Source organism: Natrix helvetica (assembly GCF_964273705.1).
Source record: "Natrix helvetica genome assembly, chromosome: 4".
Lineage (NCBI taxonomy): Eukaryota > Metazoa > Chordata > Lepidosauria > Squamata > Natricidae > Natrix > Natrix helvetica.
The window spans coordinates 27,546,464-27,567,871 of record NC_138550.1 but is presented as its reverse complement, the minus strand read 5'-3'; the positions used below and the strand labels follow the sequence as shown (position 1 = coordinate 27,567,871).

The window sequence follows — 21,408 nt, the reverse complement described above, 5'->3', positions numbered from 1 at the left end:
TTCCTAACAAGGAGTAGGGAACCAATTATAGGAAATTCAATCTTACTTTTAAATGCTACCAGTATTGTTCTTTTCATTGTTTAACTTCTCTCTATAATTTTCTTCCTCACAAATGAAACTGGCTGTTTCATTTTTGACCAAGAAAGTATTTTCAGTTCATGAAATTAAAAAAAAAACGTGGAAATCATTAACATATTGTTTATTTTTAATACATAAAATTTCAGTTGGAATATTTAAGAGACTGGAATTAATACATTCATTCTTAATGAAAAAAAAATTCTAATGAAATATCCCAAAGCATTTTGTATAGTGTTAGCATATAGCAGTGTCTGAAAGTAGGGTATAAATTAAGATACAAAAATAATTTTAAAATCTTTGAAGCATCTTCATTAGGATTTTCATCCGGATGGCAAGATTCTAAATGAGGTTCTCAAGTTATTGCTTTAATTTATATGGCTGGCCATGTCATATTAATGACTGGGTAGCTAACAATTAAAACAGAACAAAAACCAGTAAAAATAATTAAAGTGATAAGCAAATATAAATAGCATAAAATAGCAGCAGAGAACAGTTGTAACATTGCACACTCCAAATAACTACGAAATGGGCTCACCCATAGTATTAGAGCCCCAGGCTTGATGGCAATGATGGCAAAACCAAATTTTTAATGCCTTGCAAAAGGTCAGCAGGGCTAGGTCAAGTCTGATGGGGGGAGGTGGGGAAATGATGTTCCAATTAGTCCAATCTATGCTTAAATGTCTCAATATAAGAAATATGCTTTGCTCTTGGATAGCTCTTTTTATTAGGTACCGTAGCTTTTCTGAATGTTCAGCTACTTCAGCTAAGTCTGCTTCTCTGCAGGTTACATCCTGCTCACTGAAGCAATCCAACTTCTGCTCTGCTTGCAGAAGCAAAAAAGAACAGCGAGTTTCCATTTTTTTTATAGTCCTTCACATAAAGATATTTACAAGAACTTTCAGGCTTCTTTCTTCTTATTTTCTCCAATCAAATATACCCAGATTTTTCAATTGCTGCTCCAGGACTTCCTTACCATCCTTGCCACTCACCTTAGAATCATAGGCATCCAATATAAATTTTAATTAAAAAAGAAGAAGATGCAAACCTTGGCTTTTTAGACAGATACATCAACACTGAGTGCAAATACTTAAGTCATGGGAAGGGAGTGCTGTGATGTAACAAAAACACACTCCATAACTTGGCCAATTTTGAACCCAACCAGAAACACCTACGCTTAAGATATTGTCTAGTTCAACATTCCCAACTTGGGTGTCCTCCAGACCTGTAATTCTCAGAATTTCCCAGTCAGCATCATCTTTGCTGAGAATTCTGGGAAGTGCACATATTTGGGAAGTGGGCTCAGAAAACACACACGCAAACACACACACACACAAAGAAACCCCAGCTTGTCCTTAAGTCCATTTAGGAAGGTAAAATTGTACTTGGAGTAATAGTGAATAGATGTAAAATTAGGCTTTTGTCTTGGCCTATTCCAAAGCATATCCTTCATGACACCTCGTATATAACAAACACAAAGGAAGTTTGAAGTTTCAACAAAAAAATCTTTAATAAATAATAATTGCTCACAATCATTCATGATTTTTAGCCTGCCTACCTGTTTTTGGAAGTTGCATTTTTAAATTCTACATCAAATATATTTATTTATTGTGGCCAGGCATTTACATGGTGGGAGGGGGGGGGATTTAAAAAAGTCAAAATAGCCACAATCATGTTATCAAAGTCTTGCCCCTTTTAATGTACATTATGTATTTGGCAGTCTATAGGTAGTCCTTGATTTATGGCCATTCATTTAGCAACTGTTTAAAGTTGCAACGGCATTGAAAAAAAGTGACTTATGACCAGTATTCACACTTACAACTATTGTAGCACAATGATCAGAATTTGCAAACATTTGACAGTTGCAGTATCCCAGGTTCACTATTTGCATCCTTCCCAGCAAACTTTTGAAAAGCAAAGTCGATGGGGGAAGCTGGATACATTTAATGATTCACTTAAAACTGCAGTGGTTCAATTAACAATTGAGAAAAAGGTCATAAAATCAAGTGTAACTCACTTAACAACTGCCTTGCAGAGCAACAAATTCTGGTCCCAATTGTGGTCGTAAGTCAAGGACTACCAATACTGACATGGTATAGCCATCCTGTTCACTTTTTTTTAACATCTCTTTCTGCAGGACCGCTGTCTGGGATATTGTTGGAAATACCAGTTTCACATTAGGTTAGCTTCCCTTCCCTATCTTCTTTTTTCTTTCTTTCTTTTTTGAAAATAAAATTAAATAGATAATCACAGAACATATTGAAAAGGATATTACATTGAAGATTCATAATCTAGAAAAGTATGTAATTCTACAAATCCAACAAATGCAGTAAGTCTGAAGTGATTAGTACATACATTAATTATAATTGTTCCACTAAAATATAAAGATCAGGCAGTGTAGGGAAAATTACAGGAATATGACTATTAACTAAATTTTATACTAGCTTTCTTTCTTTGTTTCACATTTACAGGAAAATTGTCTTGCTTGCGTAGCAGAATGGTCTTGCTATGGAGTATAATTAAACATCCTAGAGCTTTGAGATCGGTAACCGAAGCAGGAAGCCAGATATTCCCATGTACAGTTTAAATAGCTGTATCTCCTTTAAAGCAGGTGGTAGCACCTTTAAAACATGGATAATCTTGAAATCCTAAATAGCATTTAACCTGGGTAGTACTTTGATGAGAGACCACCAAAGATCTCAGAATCATAAGCTGGGCTGGGAAGTCGAAAAGAAATCTTGGAACAAGGTCAAAGGCAAACAGTTTTTCTAATGTTATTGAGAAAATAACAGCTGCTTTCTTATAATCACTTAAGGAGCAGGTTGACTTGAGAAAGAATGTACTTTTCATTATCTTCAGATGGGGCTGGGAAAAACACTACAAAATTCCAAGACTATTAGAGGCATAACTCAATATGTGACCGTAAGCGGAAAAGTTAAGATACCATCTCTTCTCTGAAAAATCTTGCATGCCTTAGTCTTCCGACCACGTTGAAGACCTGGACTAAGATGCTATTCCATGCACAATAGATTTCCTTCCTTGGCTTCTTAGGATGAAAGGTTTGAAAAAGCTGATCTCTGGGAAGAAATGCTACAGACTTCTAAATTTGTAAAGGAACTGCCAGCATCACTGGTGTATTCTGGATAGGAGGAGCTAGAGGAGATGATGTTTTTCAATCTCTGAAGTGCAATAATTAACAGCAAAAGAAGGAATGCCAGGAGGCTAAGAAAGATTGAAACATAAACATAGACGTTTGACATTCGATTGGAAGGTGAATCCATGGATGTTGAGAGGGAGGTGGGGTACAGCTCCAAAAAAGTTCCATTTTCAATATTTGTTATCAATCCAGATGTGGAGTTGAGTTCTGACATTTTTTTAAAAAAGTATTAATTAAAATGTGTGTTTAGTGACACAATGGAAAAGACTTAATATAGTCAAAAAAAATTCTGTAAAACTTGTGCCATCTTGAACCATTTTAGTAGTGATTAAATCCTTCTAGCAGTTTTTAACAGCATCTTATGTCTTGGTGCTGTAAAGAGATAAAAATTGAAGGAGACAATGAAGCAATAGCATTTAAATATTAATTTCTGTTGACAGTTTCATTAAATATTATTTTGAAATGATCTATTGTTATATATACAATATATTTCATGTAGATTACAATGAAAAAAAAACAGGCATGGATGTTTTGAGTACATATTTTACATTTACAACCATGGAAGTAATTTAGTAGATAATAAAGACTGAGAACCTGAGTTGTGCATACTGCTGTATATCTTGCAATTAACCCATGATAAATTGATTTCTATAATGCTATTATTTAGTACTGATCTGGTAATTTTTTTTTGTTAAATATAAATATAGAACTACAAATCAATTAGCACATTTCTTTGAATTTTCTGAGATATTTGAGAATGGCTTTTTTGATCAATCAAATGCTAATTCAATGCATTGGTTTATGATTTTGAAGCTACATTATTTATTCTTGTTCCAAACATGATGTTGCTCTTCAAATCTTTGTCTACATCTCTCATCATCATATTAGAATGATAGAAATATTATCTCCGGTTGAGAGATACTTAAAGGAAACGGACAGACCCACTGACCACAAGGATTAACAGGACCTTATCAAATTAATATCACTTAGAAAACACCAAAAATAACTTTGAATGTCTTTTGCTTTAGTATAAACCCAAGTAAGAACTCATTGTTTTCATGGAGATAATCTGCATGGAAATTGATGGCTGATCTATAAGCACTAAATGCAGTATAGAACTTTTTGCTTTTATGTAGAGGGTGTCTTAATCCTCTAAGTGTAAACATTTTAATTTAAGCAAAGGTTTCATGTGTAATTGGTCTCTTGCTGCTAAAGTTGATTAAATGTTGGCTTTCTTTGTGGTCTTTTATAGTTAGGTTTGGGTTGGAGTTTTCAGAATGCTTTTCATTGTGTTTTTAATTACACTTCTCTTTGGATTCTTTAAGTACCCTGTACTGGTTTTTAAAAAATCATGTGATGCTTAACAAGAAATGATAATAATATGCCTAATTTTCATTGGACTAATTTTCATTGAAACATTCAATGCATTCAGAGAGACAAAAAAACATTCACTTAAAACCCTAATAGTTTCGTATATTTTGGGACCTGAGGAAAGTATAGCTATTGTAATCTGCTGCTCTTATAGGATAATTTACAATTGTTCCTCACTTAGCAACTATTTGAATTTATAATGGTGAGTGGTACTTATAACCAGTCCTCACACTTTCATCGGTTGCAGTGTCCCATGGTCATGAGATCACCATTTGTGACCTCCTTTGCCAGCTTCCTACAAGCAAAATCAGTGGGGAAGTTGGCAGAAATGATGACAACTTCATCATTGCTTAATGACAGCATGGCATTCACTTAACCATGGCAAATAGCACCAAAGGTTTTGTGACAAAGTGACACAATCACATGACATCATGCTTTATGTCCCTGTAACTTAGTAACAGAAATTCCGGTCTCAATTGTGTCATTAACAAGGGACCACTTGTACTGCTTTTCAGGGAAAAGAGAATATACTGCAAATGATTTTATTTAAGCACAAGTGTGCAAAACAGAAAAGAATAGTAAGCTACAAAGTAGAGAAATCTTACTGCAGGCAATGCAAAAGACATTTAAACATGGTATGCATACAATTGGGGAGCAAATGTGACATACCACTCCGTCATTATTCTGCCACTCTAAAATGCTGTTCTTAGTAAGGTGCTAGGTAAAATTATTCATCTTCATCCAGGCCTGTTACTATATTTACATGTTTATTTTAAGAATGCATATTTGCCTAGCAACTTTTTAATTTCTCTGGCTGCTGCTTTTATTATTTATTCAATAGTATTATTTTAATTACTGTATTAACGTTATTCAAACAAAGCAATATTTGATTTTAATGTAATGCAAGTTGAAAGATCTGGGCCTATTTCACACTGAAGAAACAATACTGAAAGAAGCTTATGATCTCTTCAAATACTGGAAGGATGTAAACACAAAAGAAAATTAAGACTTCAGAGTATAATATAGGGAATGATTTATTCTACAGATTGTAGCTGAATATTAGCGAAAACTTCCTAATAGCAAACAGTAGTTTGGGCTAAGTTTTAAAGGTTGTTGACTATCTAAAACATCAGGGGTGGGAAACATTGCATTTGGAAAGTAAGTATTGATATGGTATCAATGGTTTACCATATGGAATTCTGAATTAGCTGGATAATATCCCATTGCCCCTGTATCTGTTACTATGTGTTTATCCAATTTTCCAATCAACAATTGAAACAAAGCAATACAATAGTTCTCCTTGTGTTATACTATTTGATACTACTTCACATCTACTTGGTAATGTTTTGCTTTATTTTCTTTTTATACTACGTTGATAAATCTTATCCACGAAATATGAAATGAGTTGACAGTGCAATAAAAATAAAGCCTTATTTTGTTTTTAAGTGGCAGTTTTCTCTTTGCAATTACCTAGGAAGCTGAAACATTTATATGCAACCATTCTTTGAATTACATATATTTGAATATCTGTATATTAAGGCATAATTGAGGAAACATATTCAAAGAATGCAGGCAAAACTGAATTTTTCATTTAATATATCTAAAGAGAATAAATAGCATTTAAAAGTTAGATATGATCCAGATATGAGAATCTGAAATAAGGTTCTGATGGGATTACGTCACTCTTCTACTACTGCAATAAATTGGATGTTCATTCAGATAACCTTGTCTGCACAGTGACATAAATTATCTTACATTTTCGTGTAACTCATTCCTATCTGCATACTTCGATTCTCTCTATTTATCCACCTGTCTCTGTGAAAATACAACTTACTGATTTGCAAAGCATGTCCACAAATTGTGTACTGAAATTTTATTTATTTATTTATTTATTTATTTATTTATTTATTGGATTTCTAAACCGCCCCCTCTCCCAAAAAGGGACTCGGGGCGGTGTACAGTCAAATGCAGATAAAAATACAATAATATAAAACAGTTAAATACATTTGGGTGGAGGAGATAAGGCTGTACAAGAAATAAATATACCATAAAAACCCTAAAAACATCCCCAATTAAAATACCCAAACCCAATTAAAATATATCCCCAGGAGGTAAAACTAAGAGAGTGCCAGGCCAGCTGATTGAAATAGGTGAGTCTTTAATTTTTGACGGAAGGAACGGAGGTCGGTGGTAGTTCGAATATCAGGGGGGAGGTCATTCCAGAGGGTTGGGCCCATCACAGAGAAGGACCTACTCCTAGGTGTCGCCCGCTGGCATTGCCTAGCGGACGGCACCAGAAGGAGTCCCTCCCTGTGTGAGCGGATAGGTCGCAGGGACGTGTGTGGTAGGATGCGATCCTGCAGATAACTAGGTCCTATGCCATGGAGCGCTTTAAAGATGGTAATCAATACCTTGAAATACAGTACAAGTTAGCATTTTGCCTGGAAAAGAAGTTCTCAGTGCAAGTAATTTGCTATACTATCAAGTCTTGCCCTATCCCCTTCCAATCAGGATCAGACTAAAATCTGATGAATCTACTGGAGAATTCTATCAGCATTTCTCACATCTACAAAAGTATTCCAATACTTTTCATTCTTTTTTCTAACTGTTAAAACTGCTTAATTGCATTTTGTAGCAAATCTGCATTAATACCAAGTAACTTTGGTCCTCCAGGATATTTTTTTTAAAACAAACAAATAAACAAATTAAGTAGTGAATCTAGGAACATTCCAAGCTATATGATTTTGTACTGCATAAAATAAGTCTAGCAATCCCAGTGATGGCATTTCCTCTAAGAAGATTAGCATGTGCCAATTCAATGTCTGTAGAGATTTTCAGTCATCCAAGTCATGGTTGTCTCAAAGGTGCTTTTTCGGGAGGCAACTGGCCTTTACTTGTTTGTTTGTTTGTTTTTTCTTCAAAAGAAAAATGTCTTCAAAATAAAAGGAGTCCAGTTGCCTCCTGAAAAAGCACCTTTGGGTTGGCTTTTGCTGGCTAATGTCTAGTAGATCCCAAATTACATAGACCATCTTTAAATAGTTAATAACAGAACAGATTTTCCAATGAGGTGGTGGGATCTATTTCATTGGTTATATTTCAGAAAAATCTAGCCAGCCATCTGTTCTGGCATACAACCAAGAACTGAACATTAGTCTAAATGACTCCTTACAGTCCCTGGTTTTAAAATTACATGAAATAAAATTCCTTGGTTTCTTTCTAGCTTATTAAATTCAGAAAGGAACAGTGACTATTTGAGTTTTACATAAGTTTTTAACTTCTCTGTATAAGAAGCGCCAGCGGCCTGATTGACAATTGCAGAATTTGCACAACAGCTACTATAAATTTTTAATTAACTTTGGGAATTTAGCAAGACAGATGAAGGGAGTCTCTGCCTGAGTTTTGAACAATGTATATATTTATCATTCTAGCAATTTTCAAGTATTCAGTAAACAAAAGCTATAAATTCATGCATCTTTAATGAAAATTAAGGACAACTACTGATTTTACCGTAACGAGAACAAAAAGCAATATTCACAATAAAGGAAAATTGGTGATACGTATGAAGCACATACTCCAAAACTGCTTGATTGTGGATATCCATTAAGATATGGGAGATAATTTTTCAAGTCACATTGAAGTATAAATGTTACTAATGTCAATAATATAAACATTATTATAGCTTTACTGCAGAGTGCAAATCTCAATACTCCCAGGCAGACTGAAAAGTAAACAAGTTATCTGAGAATGATATGCTGAAGTTCAATATGAGTAAAGCAAAACAGATTCTTGACAGGTTTATAGGACTGGAAATTCTGTTGAAAAATCTAAGGCAGATCCTGGAGTGAGAGTTAGAGGTACTATGGACATCAACTAGTATTTTTCAACTTGGCAACTTTAAGATGTGTGGTTCTTGATGCTGGCTGTGGAATTCTGGAAATTGAATTCCACACACCTTAAATTTGCCAAGGTATAGGCATATCTTATATGAAATGACTATATTTGAGTGTAGGGAAGATCAACTCATAAATAAGCCTATAGATTTTTCTCCCAAATTTCCTGGTAGTATCTCTGTAAGCTGCAATGTTTTATGCTGTAAACATATTTAGAATCAGATAACAATTCTCTGGGGCTGGATTTGAATCCCTCATTATAACGCTTTTATCCCTTTTGTCTTGGAATCACTTAACCCTAAAATTGGCCCAAATGTAATAAAGAAAAATATCTGATGTAACAAGAGCTACTGCATAATACATCATTCATATCGAACTCTCTGGATAATTGCATTTATTAGTGCAGAGTACCATTCCAAAAAAATTAAAGATAATGGAACTCAACTACACCCTCTATTTTAGAACTGGAAACTGATGATACTTTCAAGTTTAATTATGGAAGCCTCACTTCATATAATAGAAAGCTACAATTCACCATGCACGCAATATACACGCAATCTATTCCCCAGATGCTTCAAATCATTTCCCAAACCACTTCCAGTTTTCACTTCATTGTTTCTATTTTCAACCAATGAAATTCACTAAGAATGAATGTGTGCATCATTGTCAATATATGAAACGAATATAAATTCTTCCCTTTTGCTTCTTTTCTTCTTCATGCCCTATAAGTCTCTTTAACAAATTCTTTTCACTGCATTTGAATATTTGTTTCCAACATTGCAAGCAGCATGGCAGTTTTCAATCACAGCTGAGACAACAATTGCCTGAATGATTACATGAGCTGGTCCTGGAATACAAAATGAAAAACAAAAACAAAACCATGCAGCAACATACTTTGGGATAAAAATCTGTTCATTCACTCTAGTTAAAATGAAATGTATAGAACTGTTTTAGCAGAAGACTATGAAAAGCAGTTGCATAATGTTGGAGAGCAAACCCAAATCAAAATTACTGAGAATACCGGAAACTACTTCCGGTCCCCGAAGGCGACGGACGTTCGCGTCCGCTGCTCGTCTTCTCGGTGGGTTCCCCTTAAGCTTGGGGGGAGCACAGGGAGCCTTGGAGGAGATCCCTGCCGTAGGGCGGCTTGTTGGGACCCCCTGGATTGGCGGCGGCCGCAGGGGGGTCTCCAGCTTCGCCCCAGGAGCCGGGAAGCATGGGGGGTGCGCAGCAGCGCTCCTTCGCCGAGCGGCGCCTGGAAGGAAATAACTAATTGGACGTTACAGCTGAAATGCGGTGAGGTGGGAAGTTTCCCTCAATCTCCTTTTTAACTACTCAATTGATGAACAGCAGCCTTTCTTAAACTCTGCTTTCAATCTTTGGAAGTGTTAAGACTGGAGGGGGGGTTTCACAAACCCCCTCGGAAAAGCGGCAATTGGAAAATCCCTCTCTCTCGGAAGAGAGAGAGTTAAAAGTTACTTTCTCTTCCTCTAAGCAATGGGAGGATGATTTCTTGCTACAATTGCAAAGGAGGACTGCTGAGTTGATTCTTTTAAACTATTTTATGGAAACTTTGGACGTTGCTTTCTGATCTTCTGTGAAGGCGGAGCCAAGATGGCCAACTTCCTCCTTCTTGCACTTATGAATGAAGCTTCCCTTTAGAAAGAATTTCTGGCTTTGTATTACATCACACCCTAGAGATCTCCAGGAGCCTCTCCTTGCACGTATCTCCCTTGGATTTGGATCACTTGATTTATATCACCTGGCTTGGAGCTGTTTAGAGACCAACGCTCTCCTCTGGATTTGCTTGCCTTTTGACTTTTCCCAGTTGTGTCTTTCCACAGACGCCATTTCTTTGTGCAGACTTATAGTTATCTCTGAACTTGATATGGGTCCTAAAAAATTACTGCCTGGCGAGCCATCTTCAGCCCCAACATCTTCTACGTCCAGCCCGGTCACCCAAAAGACACCACTGGCTTCATTTTTACAACCTAAAGCGACTGAAGAGAGCTCAAAGAGATTATCCGTTGAGCAAATGTTTCAAACTATTATAAAGGGACAGGACGAACTGAAAAAGCAACTGGCAGATTTAACTGATGAGCTCAGAGAAATGCAACAACAAACAACACAAAATAAACAGAGAATAGGTGTGCTGGAGGAGGGCGCGACTGGGCTGAGGGAAGAGGTTAAGATAACCCAGAAGGGGAATGTAGAATTTGAAAATCATATGATAAAGATGGAATTTGAGAGAATGTCTTTTTTTCTTAGATTTCAAAACTTGCCAGAAACAGAGAATAAAGATCTCAAGGAGATCATGACCACAATCTTAGCAGAATATATTAAAAGAGATAAACAACAGCTATGGTGGGATATTGATTTGATCTATAGAATTAACTCAGCATACGCTAGAACACACAACGTGCCAAGGGAAATACATGTCAAATTTCTTAGAAAGATTACAAGAGATGAGGTCTTAGGAGCTCAAAGGGTGGGACCACTAAAATATAAAGACAAAGAAATAACCATTCTTAAACAGATTCCAAAGAAGGTAAGAGATAAGAGGAAGAAATATTCCTCTTTAGCAAAGAAATTATATAATAATGGAATCTGGTTTAGATGGCTATTGCCAGAAGGAATGCTGATTTTCTGGGAGGGCAGTAGAATTAGAATTAACACAGTTGTGGAGGCGGAGGCCTTTATTAAGAAACACAGTGCCCTCCTAGATGAAACAGGGGACAGTACACAAGATATGAAGGAGGGAGGGGCCGCGGCTCTGCCAGCAGACAGGGGGGAGGTTGCAACACTCAGAAGACTCAGGTCACAAAGATGAGTTGAAACATTATTGCAATTGTTGTTATAATGTAATTTTTGGAAGTGATACAAAAGATGATTGAATATATTGATGATTGAATGTAAAAACAAAAAGCTGCCAATGTTTATTCACATTTTGATGTTTTCTTTTTCTTTTTTGTAAAAATTGTGAGATATGGGGGGATTTCTATCTTCCGCATGATGTAGCTGTCAAAATTTTCTATACCTGTTTACCTTTTTCCTCAAAACACTTGTAAAAAACCAATAAAATTTTACAATACAAAAAAAAATTACTGAGAATACCTACAAGTCATCAAAGGTTGGATAAGATACCTCTGACAGTCAATAGGGAGACTGGCAGGAAAGATTGCAAGTCAGAGTCCCGTGATGTCTCCTGAATGGCCACAGTGAGTCTCTTAACAAATGTGGCAAAAAAGGTCATGAAATCATGTGCTCACTTAGCAACCGGAAGCCAACAACACTTAACAACTTAACGTAAATCTCTTAACAAACACCCCACATCAAGAACTATCTGTAGTAAAGAATAAATGTAAATCTCTTTGGACCAGCAACACAAAAATGCATTTTATTTGGGAGTTAGTACACGTGAAAGGAAAGTTAGTACGCCTTCATGGTCCTTTCCAACTCAATGATTCTGTCTTATTGCAAGCATTGAAACTGTATCATTCTGAATGTTCAGACTGGCATGGAGTGGTTGCATATAATTTGACACGTGATGAAGCATTCGGATATCATATTCACCTGTGGCACAAAATGCATCATAAATAATTCTGGCAACTTCCTAACAGGGACTATAAATTTTTCTTCCTGCCGTATAAAATGCAGATATTTTGGATTTATCCAGAAGATTTCTGGGCTACTATATGACATTTAAGGCATTATAAAAATATTAAGGACTGCTAATGCAACTAATAATTCAATAATGTAACATTTGAAAAGATATATACAAAGGAAAAATATTTAACAAGCACAAAATGCACGTTTAATGAAGTTGAATGTTCAAATAAAAGTACATGTGTTTTAAGAAGGCAATAAAGAAGATGAAATGTCAGGGAAGCTCTTTTATTGAGTTAAACCATTCTTCCATCTAGTCCAGTTCCGATGACACAATGCCAGCAGCTCTGCATGATTTCAGAGATGCATTTCTCCAGGCTGCCTGGAGACATCAGAAGTTGAACCTTGGCATCAAATGAAGATCAGTTCATTTTCTCAGCTTGTTGAATTGTTTCAGCTTTCAGCTAGTTTTACTGTGTGATTTGTGTCTTTAGGCTGCACAGCAGAGTGCAGCCTAAAGACACAAATCACACAGTAAAACTAGCTGAAAGCTGAAACAATTCAACAAGCTGAGAAAATGAACTGATCTTCATTTGATGCCAAGAGAGAGGCATTTAAAGAGGACATTCGGTAGCTGGGACATTACTACTACGACAACAACAACTAGCTTCTCTCCTGCAATAGTGTCATATTCATTTGGTAAAAATACCCAGAAATAGCTTCTAAATCATGTGACGATTGGGGCCTGCATAGAAAGAAATTAATCTTACAGTTGTACTTGGAATGTAACCAAAATGTCAAAGTATAGTGCATTACAGTAACTTAAATGAGCATCAGAAAATGGATAGCTTAAGAAAAGTATTTCCTGCCCAGCTTACTATAGCCTAAGCTGAGAGTCTTAGTTCTACAGTGTAGAGACCACCTTTACCTTCAATGATACAGATGGATCAATGATTTCAAATCAACTCCATTGTTGGCCAAAGTCCCATAATGGGTTCCTCCTCTTGTAAAAAAGTTTAGATCATCAGACAGCAAAAGCTGGAGACCATAAATATGTTAACCACCATACTATTTAAATATCTGGAATGCTGAATGCACTATACCTGTAAAGTCCCAAGGGAAAATTGAAATAAGCGGTCTTGGCAGCTTCACAGACTGGGCCTACCTATCTCTATTATCTCTCAAGTCTGCTAGTCCGTCCATACCCCAAATTTCTCCTCCTTATAGCCACCAAGATTGATTCAGATTTTGTCACCTGTTTGTCAGGGCCTTTATGCCATGCTAAGTCATTATTTTCTTAATTATGATTCCCTGAAAGAAAACACAATAGCTGGCTTTTCATAACATGTTAATTCCACACCATACAAACATGAGTTACATGAAGCATTCATTCAACCATGAAGTGTCCATGCTCCAGCTCCAATACTCTGATTCCACCTCTAGAAATGCTCATGGGACCGTCATCCACCAGCAATTCAGTGCTGACTTTCCTTCCTGTGATTTCTATGCAACTAAAAATTACCCTTTAATCATTATACAAACAGCAGCGTGGTGGCTCAGTGGTTAAGACCCTGAGCTTGTTGACCTGAGAGCCGGCAGCCCAAGTTTGAGACCCAAGCACCATGCGATGGAGTGAGCTCCTGTCCTCACTCCAGCTCCTGCCAACCTAGCAGTTCAAAAGCATACAAACTTGAGCAGATAAATAGGTACACTTTTGGTGGGAAGGTAACAGTGCTCTGATGTCATGCTGGCCACATGACTGCCGAAATGTCTTCCGAGAGTGCTGACTCAATGGCCTTGAAATGGAAATGAACACAGCCCCCTGTAGTCAGCAACGACTAGCAGAGTAAAATCTGCAGGGACTCCTTTACCTTTATACAAATTCCCTTAACCATCTTGCTGCTAGCTGTTTTTGGAAAACTTTATGAAAATATTAGACAGCTCCTTTGAGAAATATGTGGCATTTTTGTCATGTTTTGGTTATTTGCATAGTAACTATGACTGAAAATGTTTACATTAATTTGCAAGTTAGCTTAGAATCAGAACAATGTATACTGATGAGAGAATTGCCTTGTATGGAAGCAGTTTTCCTACTAACAGCCATTTATTCTACGCCACTTTGTACAATAACAGCCAACAACTGTAAACTGCTTTTATTGCCTGCTATTACCTTTTGACCCTTTAAATCTCAAGAAATTATGGCAGACAAATGCTTTATAGAAAAAGGATAGATGCTTAATTAGACTAATTAGAGTTCTTTATCAAGATCTTATTATGAGGACAATCCTAAATGAGGTTTCAATAGACCAAATCAGCTGCGCCAGAATTGCTGGGAAGCTTTGCTTAGCCACTGTGCAATTCTGCTGAGTATACATAATATACTAAAAGCAGTCTGAGAAGTTATTTCTAGAAAACTGAAATATAAAGATTTTCCTTATACAGAATGAAAATGTCATGATCCTTCCTGTCACAATGCAAACACTAGGGTGATACATGTTCCATAAATTCTCTTATTGTTGTTAGAAAACAATAATGCAGTAATGCTTCTGGCATAATGCAATGAAAACATCTTAAATGACATTTCATTTTTTTACTTTTCTCTCCCTTTCTGCCAATTTTCTTCCAAAGTAGGTTGGAAATGCCAGCTGGATTAAGCTCCGAAGCTATATAAATATATTACAGAAGAAAAAGTGAGCAAGTAGCCAAAACAATTTTAATAATGCTAGATACTACCATATTAATGCAATGGGAAGTATTTTTAAATACTACTTAGTTGGTTCCTTTTTCTTTTTCAACATACATTTTTAATGTAGAAACAGAATCATTTGTGATGCAAAGGCCAGAATCTCCTAATTTATGATTGTCTTAAATCGATAAGATTCTAATTTAATAAGTTTAAGAAAATTAAAATACAAATACTGAAAATCTACAAAGAAATACTATATCAATAATGATGCATTAAAAAGTATATTTTTCAGTGCAGCACAAGGCTAATTTCAAATGTTTCCTAAAGTATTTTTGATCTTGCAATCTGTTATGCATTATAATTATAACAAGCCTGTCAGGTATTCACAGCCACTGGAAACCCATACTTATGTATCAACTACAATCTAATTAGTATTTGAGCTTAAAAACAAATATTGTTTAGGATAAAGCAAGGAGAATTTTAAGTACACCTTATAGTAAAGTTGCAAATATTACCTGATACTTTGTTTGGGGAAGATTTTTTATCTAATACTATTGTCAAAAATGCTGATAATAATTACTTAGAGAATGACAAAATCTGGCCTAAAAGCATAAATATCCAAATGCTTTTTACACTTTAAACAATATAACTTACGTTATGACCGGCGGTTAAAACAATTACCTGATTTATATAATGTAATATAATTTATATAACACTCTAACTAACATATTAGATCAATGTAAAAATACTGAAATAAAACAACTGTTCCATTCCGCTGCAACTTTTTTCAGAGTTCATGCTCTCCACTCCTTGTAAGTACATGAAGCATGTTTAAGAAACTTAAATGAGATTCGAGAAAATAAAAATAAATAAATAAAATAAAAATATTATTTTTAAATTCATCATATTCTTCTTTCTGAGTTCTTTTTAACTACCCACTCCTAATTACAGAATTGAAAATGAAAATGAAAAATCAATATTTTAATACTGATCTTTATGCTTTTACCTCTTTAACTAGGCTCCCTGTAAGAGATGTTCACACATCTATGTTCAACATTGGATCACTGCAGGATCGTGCTGTAGCACTGATAATGCTCATGTGTGAAACAACCTTCACAAGTGGAGGACGACCAAATTTATTTATGAATCACCTAACAAAATCTCCAGCAATTAAATATAAGGCAGCTCATGCTGCTACCAAATGAAGTTTTTTCTAATTTAATTTTATACACATCTGCTTTACAATAGGCGCAGCTAAGTGTAAGGATGCTAAATCTTAGGTATGAGATGGCAGGATTTCAGCGTAAGGACTGTTCATTCCAATACATTGTTTTAAATAGAAGAAATAGACATTTCCACCTAGATGAGCATAGGATGCTACTGCAAATGATGCATATCTCTCTCAACACGAGAGAAAACAACAGACTCCTAAAAGTAAACACTTCACTCATCTTTTTTTAAAAAAGTATGCTAATTAATGTAGAGTGGCTTCTGAGAAACCAAGACAGACCAGCTCTAAACTGCATCCTGAGCTTTGAAATGAAATGGCTATAATATTAACAGATACACTGCCCAAATCTGTTTAGCCACTGCAAGTAATTCATTTGGTGAGAAATTGGTCATGCTGTGGAAAACAATTCTGATGCTTTGGAATTGCTGGTACATGTGTGTGAGAGAGACAGATGGCAATGGAGAGTCGTCTGTATTTCCATGCCGCTCCCTAACATGTTGTGCATGTTGCAGTTGGTACAAAAATCCCTGGCAGAACTCTTTGCCCTCTAGACATCAGCCAGAGGGCAAATCGTATGGCTGCTGTCTCTGGAGCTTGGCTTTTTGGGACCCAGATGCTGTCTCCTGAACTAGAGGGACGGGTAACATCAAAATGACAACCTGGATCAATATGCTTAGATGGCTTTTGCAGGTGTGTGGAAAGATGGGCAATAGCGGGATTACAAATCCTATTAAATATGGCACAGCACAATGCTCTCCCACGTTGCTTTTATTAATTTTTTAAAAAAAAAACAGGAAAAAGAAAAGGATGGAGTCAAAAACGAAACGAAATAATTCACTTCCCATCTAAAAGCTGCACTTCTCTTCACACCGAATGAGGAATCGACTCTCGCCGAACATTCCGGAGCATTTTTATTTTATTTTATTTCATTTTGGCGAAGTAAGTATTACACAGCATCCAACGGCTCCTGGGATACATTTCCCATCCCGGTTGCACTTGAGAATAAGTTCCAAGGAAGAAATCGGCGAATTCTATCAGGGTCCCGCGCTGGGTGGAGAAATGCTTTGGAATTGCTAGCCGCCTTTCTCGGCCACCCCGGGAAGCGACGGCGATTGAGGGGGTGGTGGGGAGAGACGCTGCCGGAGGTCATTCGTTCCGAAGACCCTTTCCCCGAGCTCGCCCCGCAACGCCTGTTCAGGGAAAGGGATGGAAAGGGAGAAAAGGAAGGGAAGCCACCACTACCCACTGACCTGACGGCAGGGACCCTCTCGCGCTTCCTTCAAGGCAGGGCGCCGTCCAGGACGGAGCTCGCTTCCCGGAGAGCCACCAACACGCTCCGCGAGCTGAAGCTGCCAAAGCCGGCGGGGCGGGGCGGGTCAGAGCGGCGAGCCTTTTCCCTGGGTGGAGCCATACCGCCGCTTCCATCCAATCAGCCGCTTCCGCCAGCCTCGACTAGCTCGGGAATGGCGAGCCGAAGCCAGAGCTGCGGGGCGCCGATTGCTTCGCTTCCCACGTTTCCTTTAGGCTCCGCATAGGAATGTGACCCGGAGGCTTGGTTAGTGGTCAGCTTTGCACTGCTTGGGGTTTTGAACCCGGGTTTCAGACATGCTGCCCCCGACCGCCAACTTGTAGAAAATCCTCCCAGCCTTTGTTGATGAATTCAGAATATTCCTGGAGGATGACTGCGAGACTCACTTTTTTCACCCTAGACCTGAAGTTAACAGAAAAGTTAAAAGAAACGAAACGAGAAATGGTGTTGGTTCAATTCATGAGAAATGAGAAACGGGGGGGGGGGGGGGAATCTAGCAAGAAAATGTAAGATTTCAAACCTAAAAAGTAGATAATAATAATAATAATAATAATAATAATAATAATAATAATAATAATAATAATAATAATAATAATAATAATAATAATAATCCTAGGCCCCTGGGTGGGACCCGACTAGTAATCAATGCCAAATCCGGCGAATCAACTGGCCGCTGTGATACAATCATATAATAATAATAATAATAATAATAATAATAATAATAATAATAATAATAATAATAATAATAATAATAATAATAATAATAATAATAATAATAATAATATCCCTGGGTGGGGCCCGACTAGTAATCAATGCCAAATCCGGCGAAACAACTGGCCGCTGTGATACAATTCTGTTGATGCAATAATAATAATAATAATACAAGTGAAGCAAATAGTTGAAGAAGAAAAACATGCACTGGCTGATTATTTAAAAGAAAGTCAAGAACATCTATTAATCGAAGTAAAGAACAAAAATCTATTGAAGGCCCAACAGACGAAACAAGAATACAAAAAAGATATGATAAAATTAAGAATGGAGAGTTGGCAGAACAAAGCATTGCATGGCCAATTTCTGGAAAAAATAAAAGATAAAGTGGACAGTGAAAAAACTTGGTTATGGTTAACAACAGGTACATTAAAGAAAGAAACAGAGTCACTAATCCTGGCTGCGCAAGAACAAGCTAGCCGAACAAATGCCATTAAGGCCAAAATCGAAAAATCCTCTGATGATGCCAAATGCAGACTCTGCAAAGAAGTTGATGAAACTGTTGACCACATACTCAGCTGCTGTAAAAAAAATCGCGCAGACTGACTATAAAATGCGGCACAATTCAGTGGCACAAATGATCCACTGGAATTTGTGCAAAAATTATAATATTAAAACAGCAGCAAACTGGTGGGAACATAAGCCTGAAAAAGTCATCGAGAGTCAGATGGTCAAGATCTTGTGGGATTTTCGCATACAAACGGATAAAATACTGGCGCATAATACACCAGACATCACACTGGTTGAGAAAAATAAGGTTACAATCATAGACATCGCAATACCAGGTGATAGCAGGGTCACCAAGAAGGAATATGAAAAAATCGCGAAATACCAGGACTTAAAAATCGAAATCCAACGATTATGGCACAAACCAGCAGTGGTAATTCCAGTGGTAATCGGCACACTGGGTGCTATTCCAAAAGCACTGGAATTACATTTAAAACAGTTAAAAATTGACAAAATCACCATCAGTCAAATGCAAAAGGCTGCACTGCTTGGATCTGCACACATATTATGAAAATACGTTACGACGTCCTAAGCCCCTGGGTGGGGCCCGTCTAGTAATCAATGCCAAATCCGGCAAAACAACTGGCCGCTGTGATACACTTCTGTTGATGCAATAATAATAATAATAATAATAATAATAATAATAATAATAATAATAATAATAATAATAATAATTGGACAGTGAAAAAACTTGGTTATGGTTAACAGCAGGTACATTAAAGAAAGAAAGAGAGTCACTAATCCTGGCTGCGCAAGAACAAGCTATCCACACAAATGCCATTAAGACCTAAATCGAAAAATCCTCTGATGATGCTAAATGTAGAGTTTGCAAAGAAGCTGATGAAACTGTTGACCACATACTCAGCTGCTGTAAAAAAATCACGCAGACTGACTATAAAATGCAGCACAATTCAGTGGCACAAATGATCCACTGGAATTTGTGCAAAAATTATAACATTAAAACAGCAACAAACTGGTGGGAACATAAGCCTGAAAAAGTCGTCGAGGGTCAGATGGTCAAGATCTTGTGGGATTTTCGCATACAAATGGATAAAATACTGGCGCATAATACACCAGACATCACACTGCTTGAGAAAAATAACGTTACAATCATAGATATCGCAATACCAGGTGATAGCAGGGTCGCCAAGAAGGAATATGTAAAAATCGCAAAATACCAGGACTTAAAAATCGAAATCCAACGATTATGGCACAAACCAGCAGTGGTAGTTCCAGTGGTAATCGGCACACTGGGTGCTATTCCAAAAGCACTGGAATTACATTTAAAACAGTTAAAAATTGACAAAATCACCATCAGTCAAATGCAAAAGGCCGCACTGCTTGGATCCGCACACATATTACGAAAATACGTTACGACGTCCTAGGCCCCTGGGTGGGGCCCGACTAGTAATTAATGCCAAATCCGGCGAAACAACTGGCCGCTGTGATACAATTCTGTTGATGCAATAATAATAATATGAATTGAACCAACACCAGCTGAAGAACTGGCGGCTGTGATTTCACATCGTTGGGTATATTATAATTTATATGTAAGTCGTTTACGGAACTCCAGAAATGAGGGCCTCCCTTGAAAAGGCACTGATAATGGTTCCTGGTGATTTTGGTGAATCTTCAGGAGACGATTCTTTGTTTAGCAAACTGTGAATTGTGTTATATAAAACTTGTTTTGTATATAATCAGTCACCATAAAGCAAACTTTGGTTTATCATTGTGGGTGAATATTGTATATGATGTAAAATTGGCATAATTTATAATTTTTTTATTTTTTTATTTGATTTGTCAATTGTTTACAAGATAATAGGTATAAGAATCAAGATGAGTATGAATGAAATGGGGACAAATAAATGGGGACAGTAGGACAGGAACGGTAGGCACGATGGTGTGCTTATGCACGCCCCCTTTACGGGCCTCTTAGGAAAATGAACAGATTCATTTTCACTCTCAACCTTGGATTCCAGATGTGAAGGGTGAGCTATGGTAGGTAGTATGCCAGTGGTAATTCAATCTGATACTGTCAGAATGCAGTCAAATCCAGAACTTTAAAAAAGGTAGTATAATTTTTTTTAAGAAAATGCAAAAAAGGTCAATTAAAAAAATGGGCTGTGGAAATTTTACACCCGACAGCCCAGGGATTTGTAGATCAGACCAGAAGGCTGTAAATGCAAGGATCAAAGCTAGATTTGAACTTTGAATGGAAAGAAAATACAATCACATGGGGAAAGTGAATGAGGGCAATTCAGTGGTATCCACAGATATAGAATATATTAGTTTGAGGAGAGCCACACTAAATATTGGTACACTGAGGTGTACGTGTGACACCCTAATGGGTATTGATGGCAATGTGTTCCAAACAGACCCTCTGCCCCACTTTCCAAATTCTTTATGCAATGTGTCATTAGCTTATAGATTTCCTGCCACAAGATATGTTAGAATGATCACTAGTTTATCGTTTTAAAAGCAGATTAGAAATAAATCAAAAAGGTGGTTGTTTTTTCTAATAAAGGAAAATATTTGTGAGGGGGTACAAATGAGGAGTCCTTGATGCTCTCTGAGGTTGGTTATTTTCTTGCAAATGTTTCATTACATAATCTAAGTAACGTCATTAGTGCTAGTTTTTTTTAAAGTACAGATTATGTTTGTTTGTTTGTTTCTTTTATGTGCCATCACTCAGAGTATAGTAGAGTTTCTGACTAAATACACTAGTGCATATAGTAACAATACATACAACCTACATTTAAAATGGCCCTTTACGTAGTGTCAATTGCAAATCTTAACCAAATTCCCTTA

General features: G+C 36.7%; 1 protein-coding gene across 1 annotated transcript; it reads right to left on the bottom strand.

Annotated features, from left to right (window-relative positions):
• Positions 1-258: 258 nt before the first annotated feature.
• Positions 259-17,364, bottom strand: SERTM1 (serine rich and transmembrane domain containing 1). Its single transcript, XM_081952837.1, has 2 exons — positions 17,267-17,364; positions 259-3,604 (listed from the first exon to the last, which is right to left on the bottom strand). Exon 2 carries the CDS (start codon positions 3,444-3,446, stop codon positions 3,123-3,125), a length of 324 nt encoding a protein of 107 aa, XP_081808963.1. The 5' UTR covers positions 3,447-3,604; positions 17,267-17,364; the 3' UTR covers positions 259-3,122.
• Between the last annotated feature and the right edge of the window lie 4,044 nt (positions 17,365-21,408).

Coding starts and splice junctions, on each gene's coding strand:
- SERTM1 (XM_081952837.1), bottom strand. CDS start 3,446: ATGTCAGAACTCAACTCCACATCTGGATTGATAACAAATATTGAAAAT.